This window comes from Acomys minous (assembly GCF_964271855.1).
Source record: "Acomys minous genome assembly, chromosome: 6".
NCBI lineage: Eukaryota > Metazoa > Chordata > Mammalia > Rodentia > Muridae > Acomys > Acomys minous.
The window spans coordinates 116,609,286-116,630,541 of record NC_140487.1 but is presented as its reverse complement, the minus strand read 5'-3'; the positions used below and the strand labels follow the sequence as shown (position 1 = coordinate 116,630,541).

The following is a 21,256-nucleotide window of genomic DNA, read 5'->3' as shown; positions in this document are numbered from 1 at the left end:
CATTCCTCTGTCCCTGGCCAGCATGCTCCCCTCTAGAGCAGGAGCAGAGACCCAGGACTGGCATTTGGACATGCAGCTGACCAGCAAGGTGGTGCTGTCCGCAGCTGTGCTGCTCCTGGTGACTGCGGCTTACAAATTCTACAAGTCCAGGCCTGCCCCAGCAGGCCAAGCGGGGAGAAAAAACAAAGACCAGAAAGCAGAAAATGAAACAGAGGGCTTGGGACAAACTGCCTTCCATGGGGCTGTACCGGGTGCCCTGCCAAGGGGTCCGAGACGCCGGAAAGCTAGCAAGGGGGCTGGGGCCCCACTGGACCCAGAAGACTCCTGTATCCTGGTCACTTCCAGATCTGAGGAGTCCACAACAAAAGGTTCTGGTGAGACTCAGAACAGGCAGCAGCGCCCAGACTCCCAGCGGGTGCCTCCTCCCTGTGGTGGCCAGGAAGCCGGAACAGCTGTTAGAGGTAAGCCCAGCCCTCCCTACCTCCCTCATTTGGCCCGTGAACCTACAAGCTCCCCAGCCAGATCTGCCCCAGGAGTGGGCAGCAGCTGTGTGGGTGATAAGCTCTCTTCATGGCCAGAGGGCAGATCCACAGAACAAACAGGGTCTGGGGACCCTGGAGCCCCCAGCTGCCGGACTGATCCTACAGTGGTCAGCGGTGACATGAACCAGAGCTGGGCCTTCACCTGTGTGACAGGGGTCAGCAAGGGAGAGGCTGGGGCCCTCCAGGCTGCTGCAGACATGGGCTTGGCCACACAGCAGCAGGAAGGCACCACCAATGCCTCCTACACCTTCTCATCTGTGACCCGGATCCGGATGGAGGAGAATATTATACAGAAGGCCGAGGGGCCAGGGCACGAGCTAAAGGGCAGATTGTATGACTATTTTGTGGAGTCCACATCAAAGGCTGTCTCCCGGCCAGCCCCCTTCACAGCAGCTCTGCCCGATGTTCCAGTCCCTGAGCCCAGACCGGAACCCCTGGTCACAGGAGCAGTCTCCAGAGGCCAAGCTGACGACACAGGCGGTGCAGCTGAAGCAACGGCCCCACAGCCTGAGCCATCCTCCTCTGCAGGAGGCTTCGGTAGAAAGGTGAGCCTCCTGCAGATCGCGGAGAACCCAGAGCTCCAACTGCAACCTGAAGGATTCAGGATGCCCCCTGCTGCCGACCTCGACCAGAGAGCCCAGCTCAGTTCAGCCTGCAGCCATGAAGAGGCCCATGTGGAGCTTGTAGCTGGGACCAATTTCTTCCACGTCCCGCTCACCCCTGCTTCAGCCCTGGATGTCCACCTGGACCTGGGCAATTGCTATGAGGTGCTAACCCTGGCTAAGAGACAGGGTCTGGAGGCCCTAAAGGAGGCTGCCTATAAGGTGATGAGTGATAACTATCTCCAAGTCCTCCGCAGCCCAGACATCTACGGGGGCCTGAGTGGGACAGAGCGGGAGCTGATCCTCCAGCGACGGTTCCGTGGCCACAAGTGCCTGGTGGTGGCAGACGTGTGTCCCCAGGAAGACAGTGGCCGCCTCTGTTGCTATGACAACGTGCAGGATGCCTGGCACCTGCTCGCCCAGCTGCCCCTGGAGGTCATGTCTCGGGGTTGTGCTCTCTGTACACTATTCAATTATCTGTTTGTGGTGTCCGGCTGCCAGGGACCTGGAGGACACCCCTCCAACCGTGTCTTCTGCTACAACCCCCTGACGGCAATCTGGAGTGAGGTGTGCCCACTGAACCAAGCCCGGCCACACTGTCGACTGGTGGCCCTGGAGGGGCACCTCTATGCCATTGGAGGTGAGTGTCTGAACACAGTGGAGCGTTACGACCCTCGCCTGGACCGCTGGACCTTTGCACCGCCACTCCCCAATGACACATTTGCCCTGGCACACACAGCTACGGTGTGCGCCAATGAGATCTTCGTCACTGGGGGCAGCTTGCGCTACCTGCTGCTCCGATTCTCAACCCAGGAGCAGCGTTGGTGGGCCGGCCCCACAGGGGGCAGCAAGGACCGCACAGCTGAGATGGTGGCCGTCAATGGCTTTCTCTACCGTTTTGACCTCAACCGCAGCCTGGGCATCAGTGTGTACCGCTGTAGTGCCAGCACCCGGCTTTGGTACGAGTGCGCTACGTACCGTCTGCCTTACCCCGATGCCTTCCAGTGCTCCGTGGTGGATGATTACATCTACTGTGTGGGACGCAGGCACATGCTTTGCTTCCTAGCTGACCACATCTCGCCCAGGTTTGTACCTAAGGAGTTACAGGGCTTCCCTTCTGCGCGGGGCACCCTTCTGCCAGCTGTGCTGACCTTGCCTGTCCCTGATGTGCCTCAGACCCCTGTCTAGCAGTCTCTTTGCTGGGATCCATCAAGGTTCAGAGAAACTCCCTGTCCATCACTCTGGTTAAGAGGCGGGCAGGAACACGGCCAGCTGTGGAGTGGGAGGTTCTCTCTTCGCTCCACCACAGGCTACAGGGCCTTGGAGGATTCTTTAACTGCTTTGGTCTGCAGGCCTGCTATGAAAATGAAGCCAGGGCCCAGCATTCCAGGGCAGCAGGTGTCCACAGCTGCATGAGTGACTGACCGCCCGCGCTGTGCTTCAAACCACAGTTCCTGGCAGGCACTACTTCAGGACCCCATTGAAATGCAGGGCCATAGTTGTCTTACCCCAACCACAGTGCCAGATGCCAGGGGACCTGCAGGGGGTCCCTCAAGCTGGTTGGCTTTCTGTGAGCTACCATAGGCCACCTACTTCTAGAATTCCTATTTCTAGAAGCATCTGGGACACAGGTGGGAACAACTGAAGAAGGAGGTTTGGGCAGGAGCAGAAAGGAGCTCAGGCTAGCCCTGAGGTTCGGCCAGAAGGACTGTCTGAAGGCATCCACAGGGAACCTGTTTGCAGAGTCCGTTGACCAAGGCCCACTTGTGTTTTTTGTTTGTTTTGTTGTTGGTGGTGGTGGTTTTTTGTTTGTTTGTTTGTTTGTTTTGCTTACCTCAAGTTCTGTGTGCTGGAGGGAAGAGAAGCATCCATCTTTGGAGGGGTTCAATCATTGTGCAACTGTGGTCTTGGGAAGCTGGGGTGCTGACGTGGTTCCAGGATCTCTTTTTGCAGATCCCTGCCATCCCCACCACCACCTGAACACAGCTTGCTCCACAGGGTTCAGAGTCCTCTCTGCCTTTGGGCCAGGTCAGCCACCAGCATTCAGCTCATCAACATGGCCTTCGCTGTGTCTGGTAGCCATCTTGTCTGCCTTGAAGGAACGAGGAGAGGCAGGTCTGAGTCACAGTGGGTCCCCAGGGAGGAAATCCTGCCCCCTGCCCCTTGCCAAGGCCACCTCAATTCTCAGGCATCAACTTCTGAAGAACATTGGGATGGGGGAAGGGATCGCTTCAGTAAAAAGACTCAAAGGGGCACTGGCATGGTGGTGCCAGGCTGGGGCGGGGCAGGGTACTTTTGGAAGATAACCCAGTTTCCAGGCACAAGCTAGGCGAGGTCTGAGGGCAGCCTCTCGCAATGAGCCAGACAGAAGGCAAGACCCCAGTCCAGCTGGGTAGGGTCAGGGATAGGTTCTAGGCTCAAAAGAAGAGGAAACACATTAGGGAAACTTCCAGAAGCCTATGGCATGCCAATGGTAGGGACCAGGCAAGCGATTCCTGGGAAGTTGGAAAAAATGTGTTCTAGACCCCACTGAATGTAGTCTTTATAAAGAGAGGGAGATTGGACTGCTGTGCATTCCTTACGGTGACACGGCAGACATCACCAATCAATCCCTGTATCTTCTCCTGATGAGCCTTTATAATGACCTTAAAACTGTTCCAAACAGAAACCCAGCATTCATGGCTGAGTGTTGAGAGCTGGCATGTCATCACTGGATTGACGAAGAGCTGGTATGGGGGATGGAAGTGACTCTGAGTAGGGAGTCCAGCAGAGGCTCAGTGAACAGAGTTCGCTGGTGAAATGAACACACGCAGGCTGTTTGGGCCCTGACATTGCTCTGCAGGTGGAGGAACAACAGTGCTCCAATGGAGGAGAACCAAGCACAAGCCCAGGAACAGATTGAACCCAGCACGCATAACTGCTAAGACAAGGCCAAGGCAGGCTAATAGGATCAGGCCCCCCTAATGAGATGGTATCACAGGAGGAATCAGGGAGGTTCACCCAGTAGGAAGGGGAAGGGTTTGGCCACAAAGGCTAGGGGACAGGGCTTCTTCTGAGGAGGACAATCTCGGGGTGGAAGAGGGCTGGACCACCCGTGTGGTTCTAGCTCTGTTCCCTGGGAGAGAAGCCAACTGGGTGCACCTGTGGGCAGGGGCCAACATAGTTACCAGGGAGTCACAGGTGCAGTGCCCACGCCTACAGCTAGGGGCAGCCTGCTGGCATCTGCTTCACAGGGGCTCAGAGCCTAGGCTCTTCCCTCTCACCGCGGTGAATAGCCTGGGCTCTGCTGGCCTCCTGGCCTCAGCCTCCGAGTGGCATAATGTCAAGTGGCTCTGAGGACCATCTGTCTTGCTTGTTTTCTAATAAGCGTTCTTACTGTTTTAGGGGAGGAAGAAAAATGAGGTTTGGGTTATTTTCCACTTTCAGCCAGTCTGTGTCTTTATAGAAAAATAAGTAGACAATTGGAAGATAGAGAAATGTTATAAGAAAACTCTCAATTCTGCCACCCAAAGACGTCTCCTGCTGGGGTGCATGTCCCTCGGGTCTCTTTCTTCTGTTTGTGGGTTTTGTTTGGTTTGGGTTTTGCCCGGGGTGTGTTTGTGCTGAGCATACAATTCTGTTGCTTCCTCCTGCACACAGCGTCTTCAGAACAAGCATCTTCCCGTGTTATTACAAACCCTTGGTAAACATCATTTCAATAGGAACAGAATATTCCACCGTGTGAATGGATCGCACTTTATTTAAATACGCTCCCCTCCTGTTGGGCCTGGGGATTGTTCCCCCTGTTGATTTCTTTTTTCTAGCATAAATAAAATGGTCTTTGTTTTCTTATTCTTCTCTGAGGCTTCCGCCAAAACCAGAAAAAGGCAGACATGGCTAGGTCCAATCTGGAAGCGTGTGGCTGCTGAAAGAAACACAGCCCCATAGCATTTAGCCAGAACTAGAGCTTGACACCTTTTGGACTGTAGGACATGCGGCTCACCTTGGTGATGGGCAGTGGTGGGAGGGGCCGGCCCCAGTACCCTTCCTACAAGAGTATTCAATACAATGACATCATCGACACTGCACAAACTTGTGTGGACAATGCCTCACTGCCACCCCAGCCCCATTTACAGGTGAGGAAACCAGGATTTTAAGAGAGTTTAAGGAAATACCTTCCCAATAGGCAAAATTTAAAGACTTCTTTCTTTGAGGTGTGCTAGAGGGACTGGGGGTGTAGGCCAGTTGGTTGAGTGCTTGCCTAACGGGCGTGAAGGGCTCTGTCTCCAATGCTCCTTAAAGTGGGTGTGATGGTTCATATCTATAAAGCTGGCACTTGGGAAGTAGAGACAGGAAGCTCTAAAATTTAAGGCCCATCCTTGGCTGTATAGTAAGTTAGAGGCCAGCCTGAGATTCATGAGGTCCTGTCTCATCTCCCCACCCACCCAAACAAACAAACAAACAAACACAGATGTGTGCCAGAAGCCAGCCTCCTTGCTTGATACCCGCCTCACTCTTGGGATTTTTCTACCCCCGCTTTACCCATGCCAATCAATCATGCTCTGCTCATGAGCCTTCAACTCAAAAGAGATGTTCTTCATTCTCTGAATGCCTACATCTGTAAACCGGGGGTGTCCCTGCCAAATTCAAGGGGATGGTGGAGAACAAGGCATTCCCTACCAACTTCAGAACAGCCCCCAGCTATACTGGAGGGACAAGGGTTTGCCCCACCCCCACCTCTACCCCTACCCCAACTCTGTGATCTAAGTTGCAGTGCCCCTTTCTTATCTGAGAAGGCCTGAGGTCCCCCTGGATGAAAGCTAGTCCTATTTTAGAGCATCGGGGTTTCAGACATGCAAGCTCATGCTCAGCTCAGGGAGGGAGAACAGTTCAGGACTGGCCTGCGAGTTGATTGGTGTCTTCCCAGGTCAGAACACCGCCATTTTCCTTGGCTGCCTTAGAGCTGAGAGGGCCATGAGGAAGCGTCAGGCCCCCTGGAACCTATACAGCTCCAAGGGGAGGGGCCCCTTTCCTTTACAGGTTGGGTGTGAGCATACCTTGGGAAAAAGGGAGCACATCCTCACATCCTGGTGTGGAGAGACACAGACACGGGCATCCAGGGCTCCTTGCTTTTGTCAGCTATACCTGAAAGCGCCCTATGGTGCTTCCACCCCCACCCGAGAGCCCCCTGAAGCTGCAGCTTTAGCCAGGAGCAGCCCCTAGGCAGATGTGAGGTAGCAGAAGGAGAGGCAGATGAAACCAGGGCAGGAGACACCTGCAGGGAGCTGGGGAACAGAAGAAAGGACAGCCTGCAGGGAAGACTCTACAAGCAGCTCCCAGCCTAGGGTCCTTTGAAAAGTGGAGGGTCAAAAGAAAAAGAAAAAGAAAATGAGACGGTGATGGTGACTGCTTTGCGTTTTTGGTGTGATAAGAAATGGAAATATCAGCGTTCTCAGCCTCGGGGCTCTGCAGATGCTCAGTATCCCTCACTGACGCCAATGTAGGGTATTGTGGCTTGGTTGCCATCCTCACAGCCTGGAGGAAAACAGAGATGGGTCAGTGCACCCAAAAGAAATTTTAAAAAAAATCACTATTGAAGCCACTCATGGTAGCACAGGTCTCTAATCTCAGCATTTAGGATGCATAGACCAGAGGAGCAACTGAAGGCCAGCCTTGGCTACATAACAAGTTTGAGCTAGCCTGGGCTACATGAGACCTTATTTATTTAAGTAATTTTATTTTAAGCAAAGTTGGGTTTAATAAATATATTTCAGCAGAGACTTAAGTGCAGGGGTTAAGAGATGGAAATGGGCCCACAGAAAGAAAGCAAGGCCCACTCAGAGTGAAGATGTAAGCTTCTCAAAGACTCTGTTGTCTTTGCAGAGTCATTTGCAGGTGGCCCCTGCAGGATGAGAATCCATAGGTGATCTCAGTCTCTCAAGGATGCCAGCAGGTAGGGTATGTTCACAGAAACAAGGTCTTATGTGAGAATGTCTTAAAGGAGGGATGAGGTCCCTACTCCAGGTCAGACACATTCAGGCCGTAAAGCTGGGTCATTGATATTAAAAAAACAAAGAGCAAGCCAAACCAAACCAAACCAACCTAATGTGTGGAAAGAACGCTCCCTGTGGGAAAGCCTTCACTGCAATGCTACTAATGATGTTGGAATGTTTGCTTCTCACATGGGAAGAGGCTTTAGCCAGACTCCAAGGTAAGTGTTTCCCCTGCTCTTAAGAGTGGCAGAAGGCCACATTTCTACCTTGTGTAATTCCTCCATAGCCAAGTAAAGCATAACCCCTACGTACCCATGAATCAGAAGCTTCCACTCATGTGACATGAGGGGACGAGAGGGTCCAAGCTTGCAGGGGGCCATCATTTGAGGGGAAGAGAGGATGTCATCACCAGACTCTTCAGGCCCTGTCCAAGCCATGCAGCAAACTGTAGATCATTCTAAGATCAGTGGCCAGAGAAGCACACCCTGCTCACACCGTCTTTTATGCCAAGAATCTCTGGAGTGAGAAATGCAATCCTTAGCTACACATTAATGGAACACCCCAGGCTTACAGGCACATTGTTTATTGAAAATCTTTTTTTTTCAATTATTTATTTTTATTTTGTGTATATAAGTGTTGGCCTGAATATGTCTGTGTGCCTCCTGTGTGTGTGCCTGGTGCCCACAGAGGCCCGAAGATGACATCGGATCCCCTGAAACTGCAGCTACAGATGGTTGTGAGCTGCCGTGTGGTACTGGACATTGAACCATAGTCCTCTAAAAGAGCAACCAGTTCTCTTAACCACTGAGCCATCTCTCCAGCTCTGAGATAGGATCTTGCCAAATAGCCCTGGCTGGCCTGAATTATCTACATAGACCATGCTGACCTCAAACTTATGGGCATTCTCCTGCTGGGATTCCAAACCCATGCCACCAAAGGCACCAAAGCCATCATCAAAGCCATCAAGTCTAGTAAGCTCTTTGTGTCTTTCAATCCTGTTATTTTATTTTTAAAAGACTCGGGTATCGGGTGGCCCTCGGTGTGACAGATGCATGGGGGCAGTTTAAAGGAGCAACGGTTTATTTGGTTCATGGTTTCAGAGGGTCCAACTACTTACCCTTGGATCTGTTGTGTCTGAATTGGTGTCGAGGCAGAGCTTCGAGGCCAGGACTTGTATAGTGGGGGCAAAGCTGCTCAGGTCAAGGTGGCAAGAAGTAGAATCCATAAAAGGGCCTGAAAAGTCCATCCTTTTAGGAGCTTATTTCTGTCAACAAGCCCTTGCCTCTTTCTTCAGCACCATCGTCCAACAGCATCACCAAATTATGATTCCGTTAACGGAATCCACCGATTAGGGGAGAGTCCTTTGGTTGATGTGGAATCCCCGGGGACCAACCAGTTCTAGGAAGCCCCACCAGCTGTTAACCAATTCTCCAAACCAGTGAACCCAGACCAAACCCATCATGAAGTCATGCCATGTTGCTCAGGTTAGCCCTGAATGCCTGAGCTCAAAGGACTACTTGCCTTAGCCTCCCAAGTAGCTGGGATCACAGACAGACGCCACTTCATCTGGCTTTTTTTTTTCTTTTTTCTTTTGGTTTTTTGAGACAGAGTTTCTGTGTGTAGCCTTGGCTGTCCTGGACTCGCTTTTGCAGACCAGGCTGGCCCCAAATTCACAGTGATCTACTTGCCTCTGCCTCCTGAGTGCTGGGATTAAAGGTGTGTGCCACCCCTCCAGGCTTCATGTGGCTTCTTAAACACTCTGTGGTAAGTGGAAGAATTCCCCACGCTCCTACCCATCTTGCTTCCAACCAGAGAATCTGGTCACATGACTTGCTTCGAGCTCTGTGGGGGAGTAATATACTTGCCACAATAGAGGCTTGGAAATTGATCATGTGTGTGTGTCTGTGTCTGTGTGTCTCTGTGTGTGTTATGTATGAATTCATATGGATCTGTGCCTGCGTTCATGTGAGTAGCATATGCACATATGTGTTCACATACGTAGAGGTCAGAGGTCAGGTCTTCCTTAGTGACTCTTTACTTGATAGTTTGAACCTGGAGCTCATCAGTTCAGTTAGGCTGCCTGGCCAGTGAGCGCCAGGCATCAAGCCTTACCACGTGGCTGGGTTCTGTTTTATCCATAACTAGGACTTGGGTTCCCATCTGAGGACCTGCTTGTCTCTCTGTCATTCCTGAAGGGCAGGGCCTTCTCTAGGGCCCAGGAATATTGGGGCGGGGGGGACCTGAGCCAAGTCAGAGGAAGGTCTTAGAACTATCTAGAGCACAGGAGGGGGAAGTTGGCTCAGAGGGTGAAGTACCTGCTGTGCAAGCATGGGGATATGAGTTCGAATCCCTAGAGCCTATGTGGAAAAGCCAGGAGTGATGTCATGCCCATGTAATCCCAACACTGGGGAGATAGAGATATGAAGATTGCTAGCTGGCTAATGAGGCCTCCAAAATAAGGCAGATGGACAGTGCCTGAGGAATTAGAATCAAAATTGACCTCTGACCTCAACACACACACACACACACACACACACACACACACACACACACACACAGAGAGAGAGAGAGAGAGAGAGAGAGAGAGAGAGAGAGAGAGAGAGAGAGTTTAGTTCCCTAAACAGCAGCCATTAACATCCATTAGACATTTATCTGAAATAATTCATTTACTTTTTCTCTTTTCCACTCTTGGGGATCAAACCCAAGGCCTCAAGCACCCTGGGAAACTACAACTGTGCTATGTCCCTTTATTTACTTCTTCAGAACAGCCCTGCACATTAGACACTGCACTCTTTTACAACTTAGGAAACTGAGGCACAGGAAATGAAAGCCACCTGCTCAAGGCTGCATAGCCTTGAAGCAATCAATGATTCAGGCCGGGGCTATTCTTCCTCAGCATCAATAGAGAAGGCCTTCCTGGAGCATCATGGTCCTAGAGGTGAGAGTGGGGAGTTTGGAATCCTGAGGCTCTTGTCGCTGAATACCCAATCCCACTGTTCACTCAGCCACCGCAGGGACCTTCAAAACCAGATGAAGAGGGTAGGCGGGGTGGGGGGGTGGGGGGGGTGGGGGGTGGGGGTGGGTGGGGGGGGCAGAGAGGTCTCACCATCAATGTCATCCTTCAAGGCCTTGATATGTGACCTCTCTCATTGATCATGGCACTCCCCACACTGTGGCCTCTGTCTGTAGAGCTGCTAGCCCCCAAGGCGACCACAGAAAGTGACTGGTAATATCTGACTCTGTTCTCGCTGCCCACCACAGCCTTTCATGGAACTTAGGCCTGAGGCAGCCACAGCAGAGATGTCAGAATGTCCCCAGCACGACCCACCACAATCTGCTTCCCTGGCCACGGGGTTGCCTTTCTGTCTGTTAGAGGGACGGTATCACACCTTACCCCTGTGTGGCTTAACACTCTGTTGGTACACAAGGTCAGGGAAGCCAATAGCCCCTCAGTCCCCCTGCCCCACCGAGATCCTGAAACGTGTGCTCTGCCCACAAAAAGAGCTCCAGGCAACTACAGGTGGTGTGTCAGTTTCCCATGTCAGCCCAGGGGGAGAAGGCTCCTAGGCCCTCACTTTGAACCCCATTGTCCTACCAGTAAATAACTTAATGAGGCCCTTTAACAGAGTCACCTGGGACTTCGTTCCCTACCTCTGTCTTCATTGGAACATGTGCGCGCGCGCGCGCACACACACACACACACACACACACACACACACAGCAGCCTTGCTCTGGCCCTGCCTTTCTCCCATGTCTCCTCCACCCCCACCCCCTACCCCCAACCCACCCCCCCACCCCCACCCCACCCCCACCCGCACCAGCAGCTCTTGGTAGGGCTCTGGAGTTACCCACCTCAAAAGAAAAACCTCATGACTCAGTAAACAAAATGATGACGAAAGGAAAGCCTGTTAGAAAGTGGTGAATGCCCCCCCCCACGTGCGCTGTGTCTTATTTGTAATGAGTGTCAAAGGGATGCGGCCTCACTCTGTTCTGGAGCAGAGTTTCTCCATCTGCAGATTGCTATTTATTCCCACAATCACCTTGATTCGATCACACTCAGCGGTCTACCCGCCAGATGAGAGGAGGGTCGGCTTTAACCTGGCCTCAATTTGAATCTCAGTAAATGGAGTGAATTCTTGCAAAAACAAAACAAGGCCCTTCTGTAACTAAACCAAATCCTAGGGGGCCAAATCAAGACCAACCCTCCTGGAGAGAAGGTTTTCCTGCCTGGATTGGCCCTAGAAGCTTTAAGTGGCTCTGAATTTTTTTTATCTCTGGCTTCCACTTACTCAGCCCCCTCCCATTCCCAGACCCAGCTTGGAGTCGGGGGAGGGGAGGAGCAGGGGAATTGCTGGGGCAAATCACCTTCAGGCAGAATCCAGGCAGAAGGTCTTCAGAATTTGCTCCTCCCACTCCATTTCTAAAGACTTCTAAGGTAGGGACCTGGGGAGCTGGGGCGCTGGGGAGCTGGCTTAGTCAGCCAAGTGCCTGCTGAGTATATTTGAGGATGTGAATTTACATCCTTATCTCTCACATAAAGCTGAGTATGGCCCAGCTCAGGCGCAGGCCTGTAATCCCAGCACTCAGGGAGAAGGAAGCAGGCAGATCTCTGTGAGTTCGAGGCCAGCTTGATCTACAAAGCGAGTCCAGGACAGACAGGGCTACACAGAGAAACCTTGTCTTGAAAAACCAAAAAAGGAAAGCAAGCAAACAAACAAACAAACAAAAAACCTGAGTGTGATGGGGAGTATCTGTGACCTTAGTGCATACTCACATGTGCACTGGCACATACTCACTCAGTCACCCACATTACTTATTCACACACTCCTTCACACACACTCACTTATTCACACACATTATTCACACACAAGCACACACTCATTCACACATTCACTCATTCACACACTCACACTCACATGAACTCTTTCACACACTCACACTTATTCACACACACTCACTTATTCACACACACACTCATTCATTTATTCACATAGTCATTCACACACACACACTCACTTACTTGTGCACACATGCACACACTCATTCTCACACATACACTAAATAAATAAATAAGATAGGGTCTTGTGTTGTGAAATACAACACAGCATGACATTTGCCATTGGAACAACTTTAAAATACACACAGCCCACCAGCAGGAAGCTCATTCGCAGCCTGTGCCTCCTTACGTGTTTTTCTGATTACAAAAGATATATAAACACTTCCTGCAGGATATATAATTGGAAAAAGATAGCCTCCAAGGAGAGTGGAAGCCATTCCCCCAGAAACAGCCCATTGCTGCTTGATTTCTTTATTTTGTGATTTTAAAAGTAAAAAATGCACTCTCCCTCACGCCACAACTGTTTTTTTTCCCTCCTTTCAGAATATTATGACTATTTTTATGGCTTAAAATTTTAAAAATGTATCCCTGGGTCTCTTTTGATTGTGGTAAAATATACACTGTATAACATTTTTACCATTTGGGCCATTCATAAACAGAATTGGGCTGCATAGTTCTTCCCGGCACGGAGGGAACCTCTGTGCCCATTGCACCACCACTGCCCCGGTCTCTGGAGGCCCCCCTCCCCAGTAAACACTGACTTTCCCTCTGGAAACATCCTTCCAAGGAAGAAGACGCTCTCTGCTCTGTCAGCACAGATAATCGGAAACACGCCTTAAGCACAAAGATAGACGGGTGTTTCATTCATTCTGGAAGGTTCCACAGACCACACAGCAGCGAGCTCAGTGGGATGCTCTAGGGCAGGAGAATCTGATGAATGGCTCCCTCTCACAGGCACCACATCCCTCCTCATCCCCATGGGCAAGACAAGGGAGCGTCCTCGGCTCCCTGCGTGCTTTGCCAGCTTCGGGCTCAGTTACTTTTGGCATTTTAACAAAAACGTAGTCTGAAAGCAGGGGAATAATGCAGCATGCTAACGACGACTGTGTTCATTGTGGGTCCTCACTGCGCGAGTGTGAATCTTGCCAGGGATGCAGACCTCAGCAGCTGTGATTAAATGGCAGCAACCTCTTCCCAGTTGTGGGATGCCCTGGCCAAGGACTGTATTTATGGAGAATGGCTAGGGCTGGGGAGGTGGCTCAGTTGGCAAGCGTTTGGCCTCTGGAGCTTAAGGACACGAGTTTGATTCCCTGGGTCCTATGAAAGCAGAGTGTACTTGTAACCCCAATGCTGAGGAGGCAGAGACAGTAGGATCCTTTGGGACGCTGACCTACTGGGTAAGCTCCAGGCTGATGAAGACTTGTGGTATGCATTTGAGGAATGATGTATGAGGCTATGTTCTGCCTTTTACATGCATATACACATGTGTACACATACACATGAATATGCATGACAGACTAAGATTATGACATCAGAAACTGCGCCTAATTTCAGGGACCAGTGAGGTCGAGGGAGGGGCTGGCTGGCTAGTCAGTCGGTGTGGTTGACATGCAGGCATCTGGCCTCTCTTCCTCAAAGGTGGGTGGGTGGGCACAGGCTACCAGACACTGGGGACACAGACTAGCATAGACTCCAGCTCAAGAAGGAGATGCAATTGCCCCCAAGGTGGCTTCTCCTAACAGTGGCACCATGTTGGCACACAAAGACTCACAAGGCACGGGGTAGCAGAGAAGAAAGCCAGAGCAAAGCCAGGGTGCTTAGCTAGACAAAACCCAGTCTCAGGACACTGGCAGCCAGGGTAAGACGTCTGGGTTCTATATATAAAATAAGCCTTGTAAAATAATGTACTTAAAAGGTCCTTTCTGGCTGGATGGCTTCAGAGATTTTGTTATCACATTCATTCATTTGGTTTTGTGTTTCTTTGAGACAAGATATCGTTATGTAGCTCTGGCTGGCCTCAAACTTGTGGCTACCCTCCCACTTTCCTCACCATATGCTAGGTTTACACGTGTGTGCTGCCACACCCAGCAGCTCTGTTTTAAGATTTAGTTCACTTTTTTAGTCTTACCTACACATTTGCATTTGTATTTGCCACTGTGTCTTAGGGTGGGAGTGCAGTGCCCAAAGAGGCCAGAAGAGGGCGTCTGAGTTACAGAGCTAGAGTTATTACAGACAGTGCTGAGCTGCCCAATAAGGGTGCTTGGGCAAGAGCAGTGTGTGCTCTTAACTGCTGGCCATCTTTCCAGGCCTCTTTAATATGCTTTTTTAGACACTGTCAGATGTAAGAGCTTCAAGGACAGTACCAGGGTACTGTCCCCTTCCTCATACCACTGTCCTCTATGGCTAACGTGTTAGAATCATTTGGTTCACTTGTCACAGCTGCAGACCCTACCCTGACACAGCTTTATTGACAGAAGCCCACACTTTATCTAGGTTTCCTAAGCCTGTGTCTGATGCCTCATTTCTCCCAGGATTCCATGTAAAAGACTGTTACCCGCTGTCCTCGTGTCTCCTTGATATGCTCCTGGTGGGAGCTCTTCCCGTGGCAATGGTCCTGACAGCTTTGAGCTGCACTGGTCAGGACTTTTGAAAATTGACCATCACATAATTCTGCCTGAGGCTTTTCCTGTGGGCTTTATTGGCTTTTGAGGAAAATCAAAGGCGGCAAACCTCAGGCATGGCCATGAGGAAGTTTCTAGACTAGAATGGCTGAGGTAGGAAGACCTTCCCTGACTTTGGGCACCATCATCCCGTGGGCTGGGGTCTTGGCACATATCAGTAAGAGGAAGTGAGCTGAGCACCTGTGTCCATCTCTTTCTGCCTTCTGTCCGTGGATACAACGCGCCTGGCCGCCTCATGCACCTACCGCCATGCCATCTCAGCCATGATGGACCTTGCACCCTCGAACTGTGAGCCAAAATAAACCTTTTCTTCCTTAGGCTGTTTCTGTGAAGTGTTTTATCACAGTGATGGGAAAAGTCACAACTATGGTGCTGCTGTCATCACAGCCAAGGGCACCTGGTGACAGCAATCGCCTGGGCAAGACTGGCCCTTTGGAAGGAAGTCACTGTGTGGGTCTGTTCTGCACAAGACATTTCTCTGTCCTCCCACTCACTCTGCATCTGTCAGCAGCAACGCAGCGACTATCATCTTGCCTGGGTGATATTCCGCCATGACAGTTGCTGTATTGCCCTAATTCTCTATTGGGCGTCAGGAGCTCTTTCCTGGATGTGCCCGTTATTGTTGCTGTCATAAAATGCCTGAATCAGGGTGCTTACAAAGAATAAAAAGGTTTACTTTGCTTACAGTTTTGAGATTTAGAACACGGGGCCAGCATCATTTGAGCTCAGGCCAGGGCCTCATGGTAGGTGACATCAAAGGGAGGAATGTGCAGAAGTGATCATGTGAGGAGCTGGAAGAGGGGCCAGCTTTGTTCTGCAAGAACATAGGACTCTTTTGGGAACTAACTTCCTCCTGAAGGCCAGTGTTAAGATATGCCAGGGCATGCCTCCAGTCACCTAGCCACCTTCCACCAGACTCTACCTCTTAAAGGTCCTCGCTCCTTGTACACTGCCACCATGGTGACTAAGTGCCCAGTACCTGAACCCCTGGGGGACAAACCACACGCAAAGATTAGCAGTCCTCTTGACACAAACACCCTGTGGCCATGCTCCTGGGACTATAGATGCTGCAGACTCAGGAGCTCTGCCTTCCTCCAAGGATCCTTGGGTCCTGAGTACGGAAGATGGCATCATTAACCAACATCTGGCACTAATGGTTTCTAAGCGTAGCATGGCATCATCCAGCTTCAGTTTTAACCGTGTCTCTTAGAATCACCTGGTGGAGCATGTATTGGCTGTGCCAGTCACAGGGGTATTGCTTGCTTTTCTCGTTGCAGTGACTAAATGCCTATCCAAAGTAATTTAAGGAAGGGTCTTGGTTTGCTTTTTGCCACTGTAACAGCCCAATGCAGCCTGGGGAAGAAAGAGTTTGTCTGGCTTACACTTCTATATCACTGTACACGAAGGGAAGACAGGGCAGGAACTCAGGGCAGGAATCTGGAGGCTAGGAACTGAAGTAGAACCCACAGAGGAACACTGCTTACTGCCTTGCTCCCCAGACTCACATTCAGCTGCTTTTCTTATACCGGCCAGGAGCACTGTCCATGGTGAGCTAGGCCCTGTCATGTTGATTATTAGTCAAGAAAATGGCCCCATAGACTTACCTACAGGCCACGTGTTGGAGGCATTTTCTCAACTGAGGTCTCCTCTTCCAAGGAAAGAGGGCCTTACTGGCTCATGGGCTAATGGGGCAGAGCACGGTAGCAGAGAAGAAGGTTAGCAACAGGAGAGTGAGGCGGTGGGGCACATCGCATCTGCAGTCAGGAAGCAGAGAGCTACGGATGCTGACGCTCAGCCCCATTTCTCCTTTTCATTCAGCCCTGGACCCCACCCTAAGGAATGGTGCCGCCCAGTCTAGAAACACCCTCATGGCCATGAGGTAAGTGTCCTGGGCTGTTCTAAATCTCGTTAAGCTGATAATACTAACCCTCATTGAGGATATGACGGAGTCTGTGAAGACGCAGTGGTCTACACAACACAGGACTTAGGGGCAGCTAGAGGTTGGGTCTCAAAGTGGCCACATGCCTTACCAGGTTGGCCCTCCTGCCCAGCCTACCTCTGCCCCTGACTCCTCCCATACCTTCTCCTCCCCAGTTATCTCAGATTGCTTATACACTTAGTGGAGTGCAGCAGCTCTCATCTTTACTTCTCCAAGGGGCTTCTAGAAGCTGGGTCTGGACAGAACCACGCAAGTCTGATGGGGGCATCTAGGGCTGCACGGCAGTGGGGCACCAGTGTCAGGCCACAGGGAGCACCATGGAGCCCACTTAACAAAATAAAGTGTGTTTGAGCTCTCCTTCTCATTCATTTGACGGAGACCATTAGTGTGCTAATTAAAATGGAGTCTTATCTGTTTGCTGAACGGGCCCGGCAGGACCTTGTGTTGGCAAGGCTGCACTGGCAACACTCTATGTTTCTTTGGTAGTAGAATAAGAAGCCATTTTGGCTTTAGCCTCCATGTTTAATAATTCAGGTGACTCCAGCATTCAGAGGCCCTTTATCCTGAGGGCTGTTGGAAGCATATGGTAGCCAACGCCTCAAGACCCAACTCCAACAAACAGGATCTTGTAGGTCTCCTCTCAGCCCGGCTGGGCTGGTGTCTGCCTGTCTCTTTAAGAGTTTGTTACTCAAATTAATAGTACAAACAAGATTGCAGAAGGGACTGTTTAACCTACTTAAGACAGCACACTGTTTTTTAAGCAATTAGGACCATTTGCACACGGTGAATGAGCTCACCAGATAAGCCCCATTTCTGCCGCTGGGACAGATCCGGCACGCAGGGCTCTGCAGCGCTGTGTGATGGTTCCAGAAAGTGTAACATGGCCATTTTACTGAAAGCAGTCCCCTATGGCTCAGCCTCTCACTCATTTCTCTCTGCGCCTGAATCCAGTATCTATAAAATGGGGGTGATCCTGTCTCACAGGGTCATTGGAAAGAGGTAATGGGTAAGTTTACATTCACACACAGGAGTTGGATTGACCCAGGCCTTGCTCCAAATTGGGTCAAATGAGAGGACAGACTTCAAGCTCAGCTACTGATGAGGACAGACAGGCATGAAGCAGGCAGCCACTGTGTTCATAAGATGAGAGCAGCATCTGTCTTCGATCTGGGCTCTATTCATAACTAGCTGGACTATGTGTGGTCAGATTCTTTACATTTAAAAAAAAACTTTATTTATTTATTATGTAAATAGTGTTTTGCCTGCACGTGTGCCTGCACACCAGAAGAGGGCACCAGATCTCATTATAGATGGTTGTGAGCCACCATGTGGTTGCTGGGAATTGAACTCAGGACCTCTGGAAGAGCAACCAGTGCTCTTAACCTCTGAGCCATCTCTCCAGCCCCAGATTTTCTACATTTTAAATGTTTTTTGAGCTGAGTAGATGAGATTTGTGGTTTTAAGATTCTTAGAAATTAGATGAACGTTCTAAGATGGTTATTTAGTTAGGATTTGGTACTTCCACTGCCATGGCCCTGGTTCCTCTCTCAGTTAGGGAAGTGGGGCTGGAGAGATGGCTCAGCAGTTAAGAGCACTTGCTACTTCTGCAGAGGACCTGAGTTCAGTTCCCAGTACCCATGATGGACTGCTGACCAACTACCTTACAGTTACACTCCAGCTCCGGGTGATCTGGCGCCCTCTTCTGACCTCTGAGGACACTGCACTTATATGTGAGTGCACATGTGTGCACATGTGCACGCACACACATACACCAAAATAAGATTCTTTAAAATTGTTATTAAATTAGATAAATATATTTATATTCTGCTAAGGAGGAAATGTGATCCCAGCACTTGGGAGGTGGAGGCAGGGGGGACAGAAGTTCAAGGTCATTGTCCAGTTACTTAGTAAGTTCAAGGTCACCTGGGGATGCATGGACCTTTCTCAAAAAACAAAGATAAATAATAAGTACATCATGTTTACTGATATTTTCCTGCCCAGAAATTCCCCTCAAAAAAGTAAAATTCAAAGAAGCATTAGGCTTGGAGCCTCAAATACCCTCTTAAGAAAAGAGAGAAATGGGCTTCAAAGGGAAATACATCACAGGAAGCTAGAAAGGTGTTCTGGAACCAGCCCCCAGTTGACACCAAGGTGACTAGATTCATACTGGTACAGAAAGTGGTGGGGAGATGGTTTAGTGAGTAAAGGCACCTGCCAGGCAAGCCTAATAACCTAAAATTTATCCCTTGAACCGTATAGAATGGTAGGAACACATCTGTGTTCCCAGAGCTCCTGTGGTGAGATGGGAGGCAGAAGTGAGAAATTACCTGGAAACTCACAAACTGGCTAGAGGCAAAACAGAACAAGAGAGACCATGCTTCAGAAACAAAGTGGAAAGCTGAAGACCTAGGGAGTACAGAGGGGAACTCTGTGTGTGTGTGTGTGTGTGTGTGTGTGTGTGTGTGTGTGTGTATGTGTGTGTGTGTGTGTGTAAAAGTGTGTGAGTGGGTGGTTGTATGTGAGGTGTGTTGGCATGTGTGTGTCTGTGAATGTGTATGACCTGGTGTGAGTGTGCCTGTATAAGTGCCCGTATGTGTCTGAATGTATGTGCACAAGTGTCTGTGTGTGTTTGAGTGTGTAAGTATGTGTACATGAGTGTGAGTGACTGAGGCTCTGAGTGTGTGTGAGCATGCATGAGTGTGTGGGAGTGTGGGAGCCTGTACGAGTGTCCTTCTGTGTGTGTTTGTATGTGTGTGTGAATATGTATGTGTGCAAATGTGTATGCATGACTGTGTGCATGTGTCAGTGTGTGAGAGAGTATATATGTTTGAGTCTCCCTGTGTGGTGTGTGAATGTGTGAGAGTACATGTATAAATGTGTGATGTGCAAGTGTGCTTCTGTGTGTATGTCAGTGTGTAGATGCATGGACATGTGGGTATATAAAAGAGTGTGTGAATGTGTGTGCCTATGTGAATGTGTGTGAAGGTGTGAGTCTGTGTGAGTGTGCATGTTGAGTATGTGAGTGTGTATTTTGTGAGTGTGTGCATGAGCATGTGAGTATGCACATAAGTGTGTGGATGTGTTTGTGAGTGTTAGCATATGGGTGAGTGTGCATTTTGGATATGTGAGTGTGTACCTTGTGAGTGTGTGCATGAGTGTGAGAATGTGCCCATGAATGTATGGATGTATTTGTGAGCTTGAGTCTGTGAGCCCATGTGTGTGTGTCTGTGTGTCTGTGTGTCTGTGTGTCTGTGTGTGAGCATATGTATGTATACACTGAGCATTTTACCCACTGAGCTAGATCCCCAGCTCACACCCAATTCCTTTTTATTTTGTCTTATTTTAATTTGGGGGGGCTTTCTGACGTAGCATGTAGCCCAGCCTAGCCTTGAACTCTGTGCAGCTGCAGATGCCCATGAACTCCTGAGCCTCCTGTATCTACCTCCCAGGAGCTGAGATCACAGGCCTGTGCCCACCATGCTTGTGTTGTTGTTGTACTGGGGATCACACCCAGGGCTCCACGCAGCCTGGAAAAGCACTCTACCAACCAAGCCCCAACCCCAGCCCTGATATCATTGTTTTTGATGCTGCTGGCCAGTCCCACGCACTGGTCTCTGAATCTCTGACCTAATCTTAACTCTGGGCCTTCCCTGTTCTCTCAACAATGTTCTTACTCATCCTTCGTGGCATCCTGGCTCCTCTCAGGAAAAGATGGTGGTTAGAAACCTAGAGTCCAGGGTTTGGAGTGTTCACAGCACTAGGGTGGTGGGGCCTTCACCATGGCCATGGCCACATGCCTCTACTTCTGTATTTATTTCCTTCCTTCTTCCTTCCTTCCTTCCTTCTTTGCTTCCTTCCTTCCTATCTTTCTTTCTATCTGCCTTTGTCTTTTTATCTTGTATGTATACTGTGTGTATGTGTGCTTGTATGCATGAATGTGTGCACACATGTGTTTGTATACATGAATTCATTTGTGCGTGTGCATGTGCTCATATATGAGCACACGTGTTTATGTGCACAGAAGTGCATGTACATGGGTTTGTGCATGTGTGTACATGCATGCATGTGTGAATGTGCATGGGTACGCATACATACATGGATTTGTATGCACATGTACATATGTGGGGGGGGGTGTTTGTGTGTGTGTGTGTGTGTGTGTATGTGTGTGTGTGTGTGCCAGAGGAAACTTTCCAGAAGTCAGTTTTCACACTTTTTTCCTTGTGGTTGAGGCAGAGGCACTCTTGTATTTGCCAGTGAGTATGCTAGGCTAGCTGGGTGGTTCTTCGGTCCCCACCTCCCATCTGAGCACAGAAATGTTGGGGTGCGGATGTGCACCACTGCATCAGCTTTCTGTGTGCTCCCTGGTATAAAACGTAGGTCATCAGGCTTGCCAGGCAGGTACCGTCACCTGCTGAGCCATCGCCCCAGCCCACATAGCTATCTCTTTATACACGTGAACACAGTCACTGCAGTGTCAACTGGGGATTGGTTCTAGAACGACAAATCTAAGGATGCACAAGTGCCCTGTATAGACAGGTGTGGTGGCACTCCCCTGTCATCGCAGCACTACAGAAGCCAAAGCAGGGGGATTGCCATGAGTTTTGGGCTAACCTAGTCTACATAGTGACTTCCAAGCCAGTGCAGTTACAATGGGAGACCCCATTTCTAAAGAAGAGCACTCCA

General features: G+C 50.1%; 1 protein-coding gene across 2 annotated transcripts; it reads left to right on the top strand.

Annotated features, from left to right (window-relative positions):
* Positions 1-4: 4 nt before the first annotated feature.
* KLHDC7A (kelch domain containing 7A) lies at positions 5-16,502 on the top strand. Of its 2 annotated transcripts, none has more exons than XM_084787950.1 (2): positions 5-2,229; positions 16,453-16,502. In XM_084787950.1, exons 1-2 carry the CDS (start codon positions 23-25, stop codon positions 16,490-16,492), a joined length of 2,247 nt encoding a protein of 748 aa, XP_084644076.1. In that variant the 5' UTR covers positions 5-22; the 3' UTR covers positions 16,493-16,502. The 2 variants fall into 2 exon arrangements, with proteins under 2 accessions (XP_084644076.1, XP_084644075.1); XM_084787949.1 differs by lacking the exon at positions 16,453-16,502 and adding an exon at positions 2,985-4,975 and having other exon boundaries at positions 8-2,229.
* Positions 16,503-21,256: the final 4,754 nt, after the last annotated feature.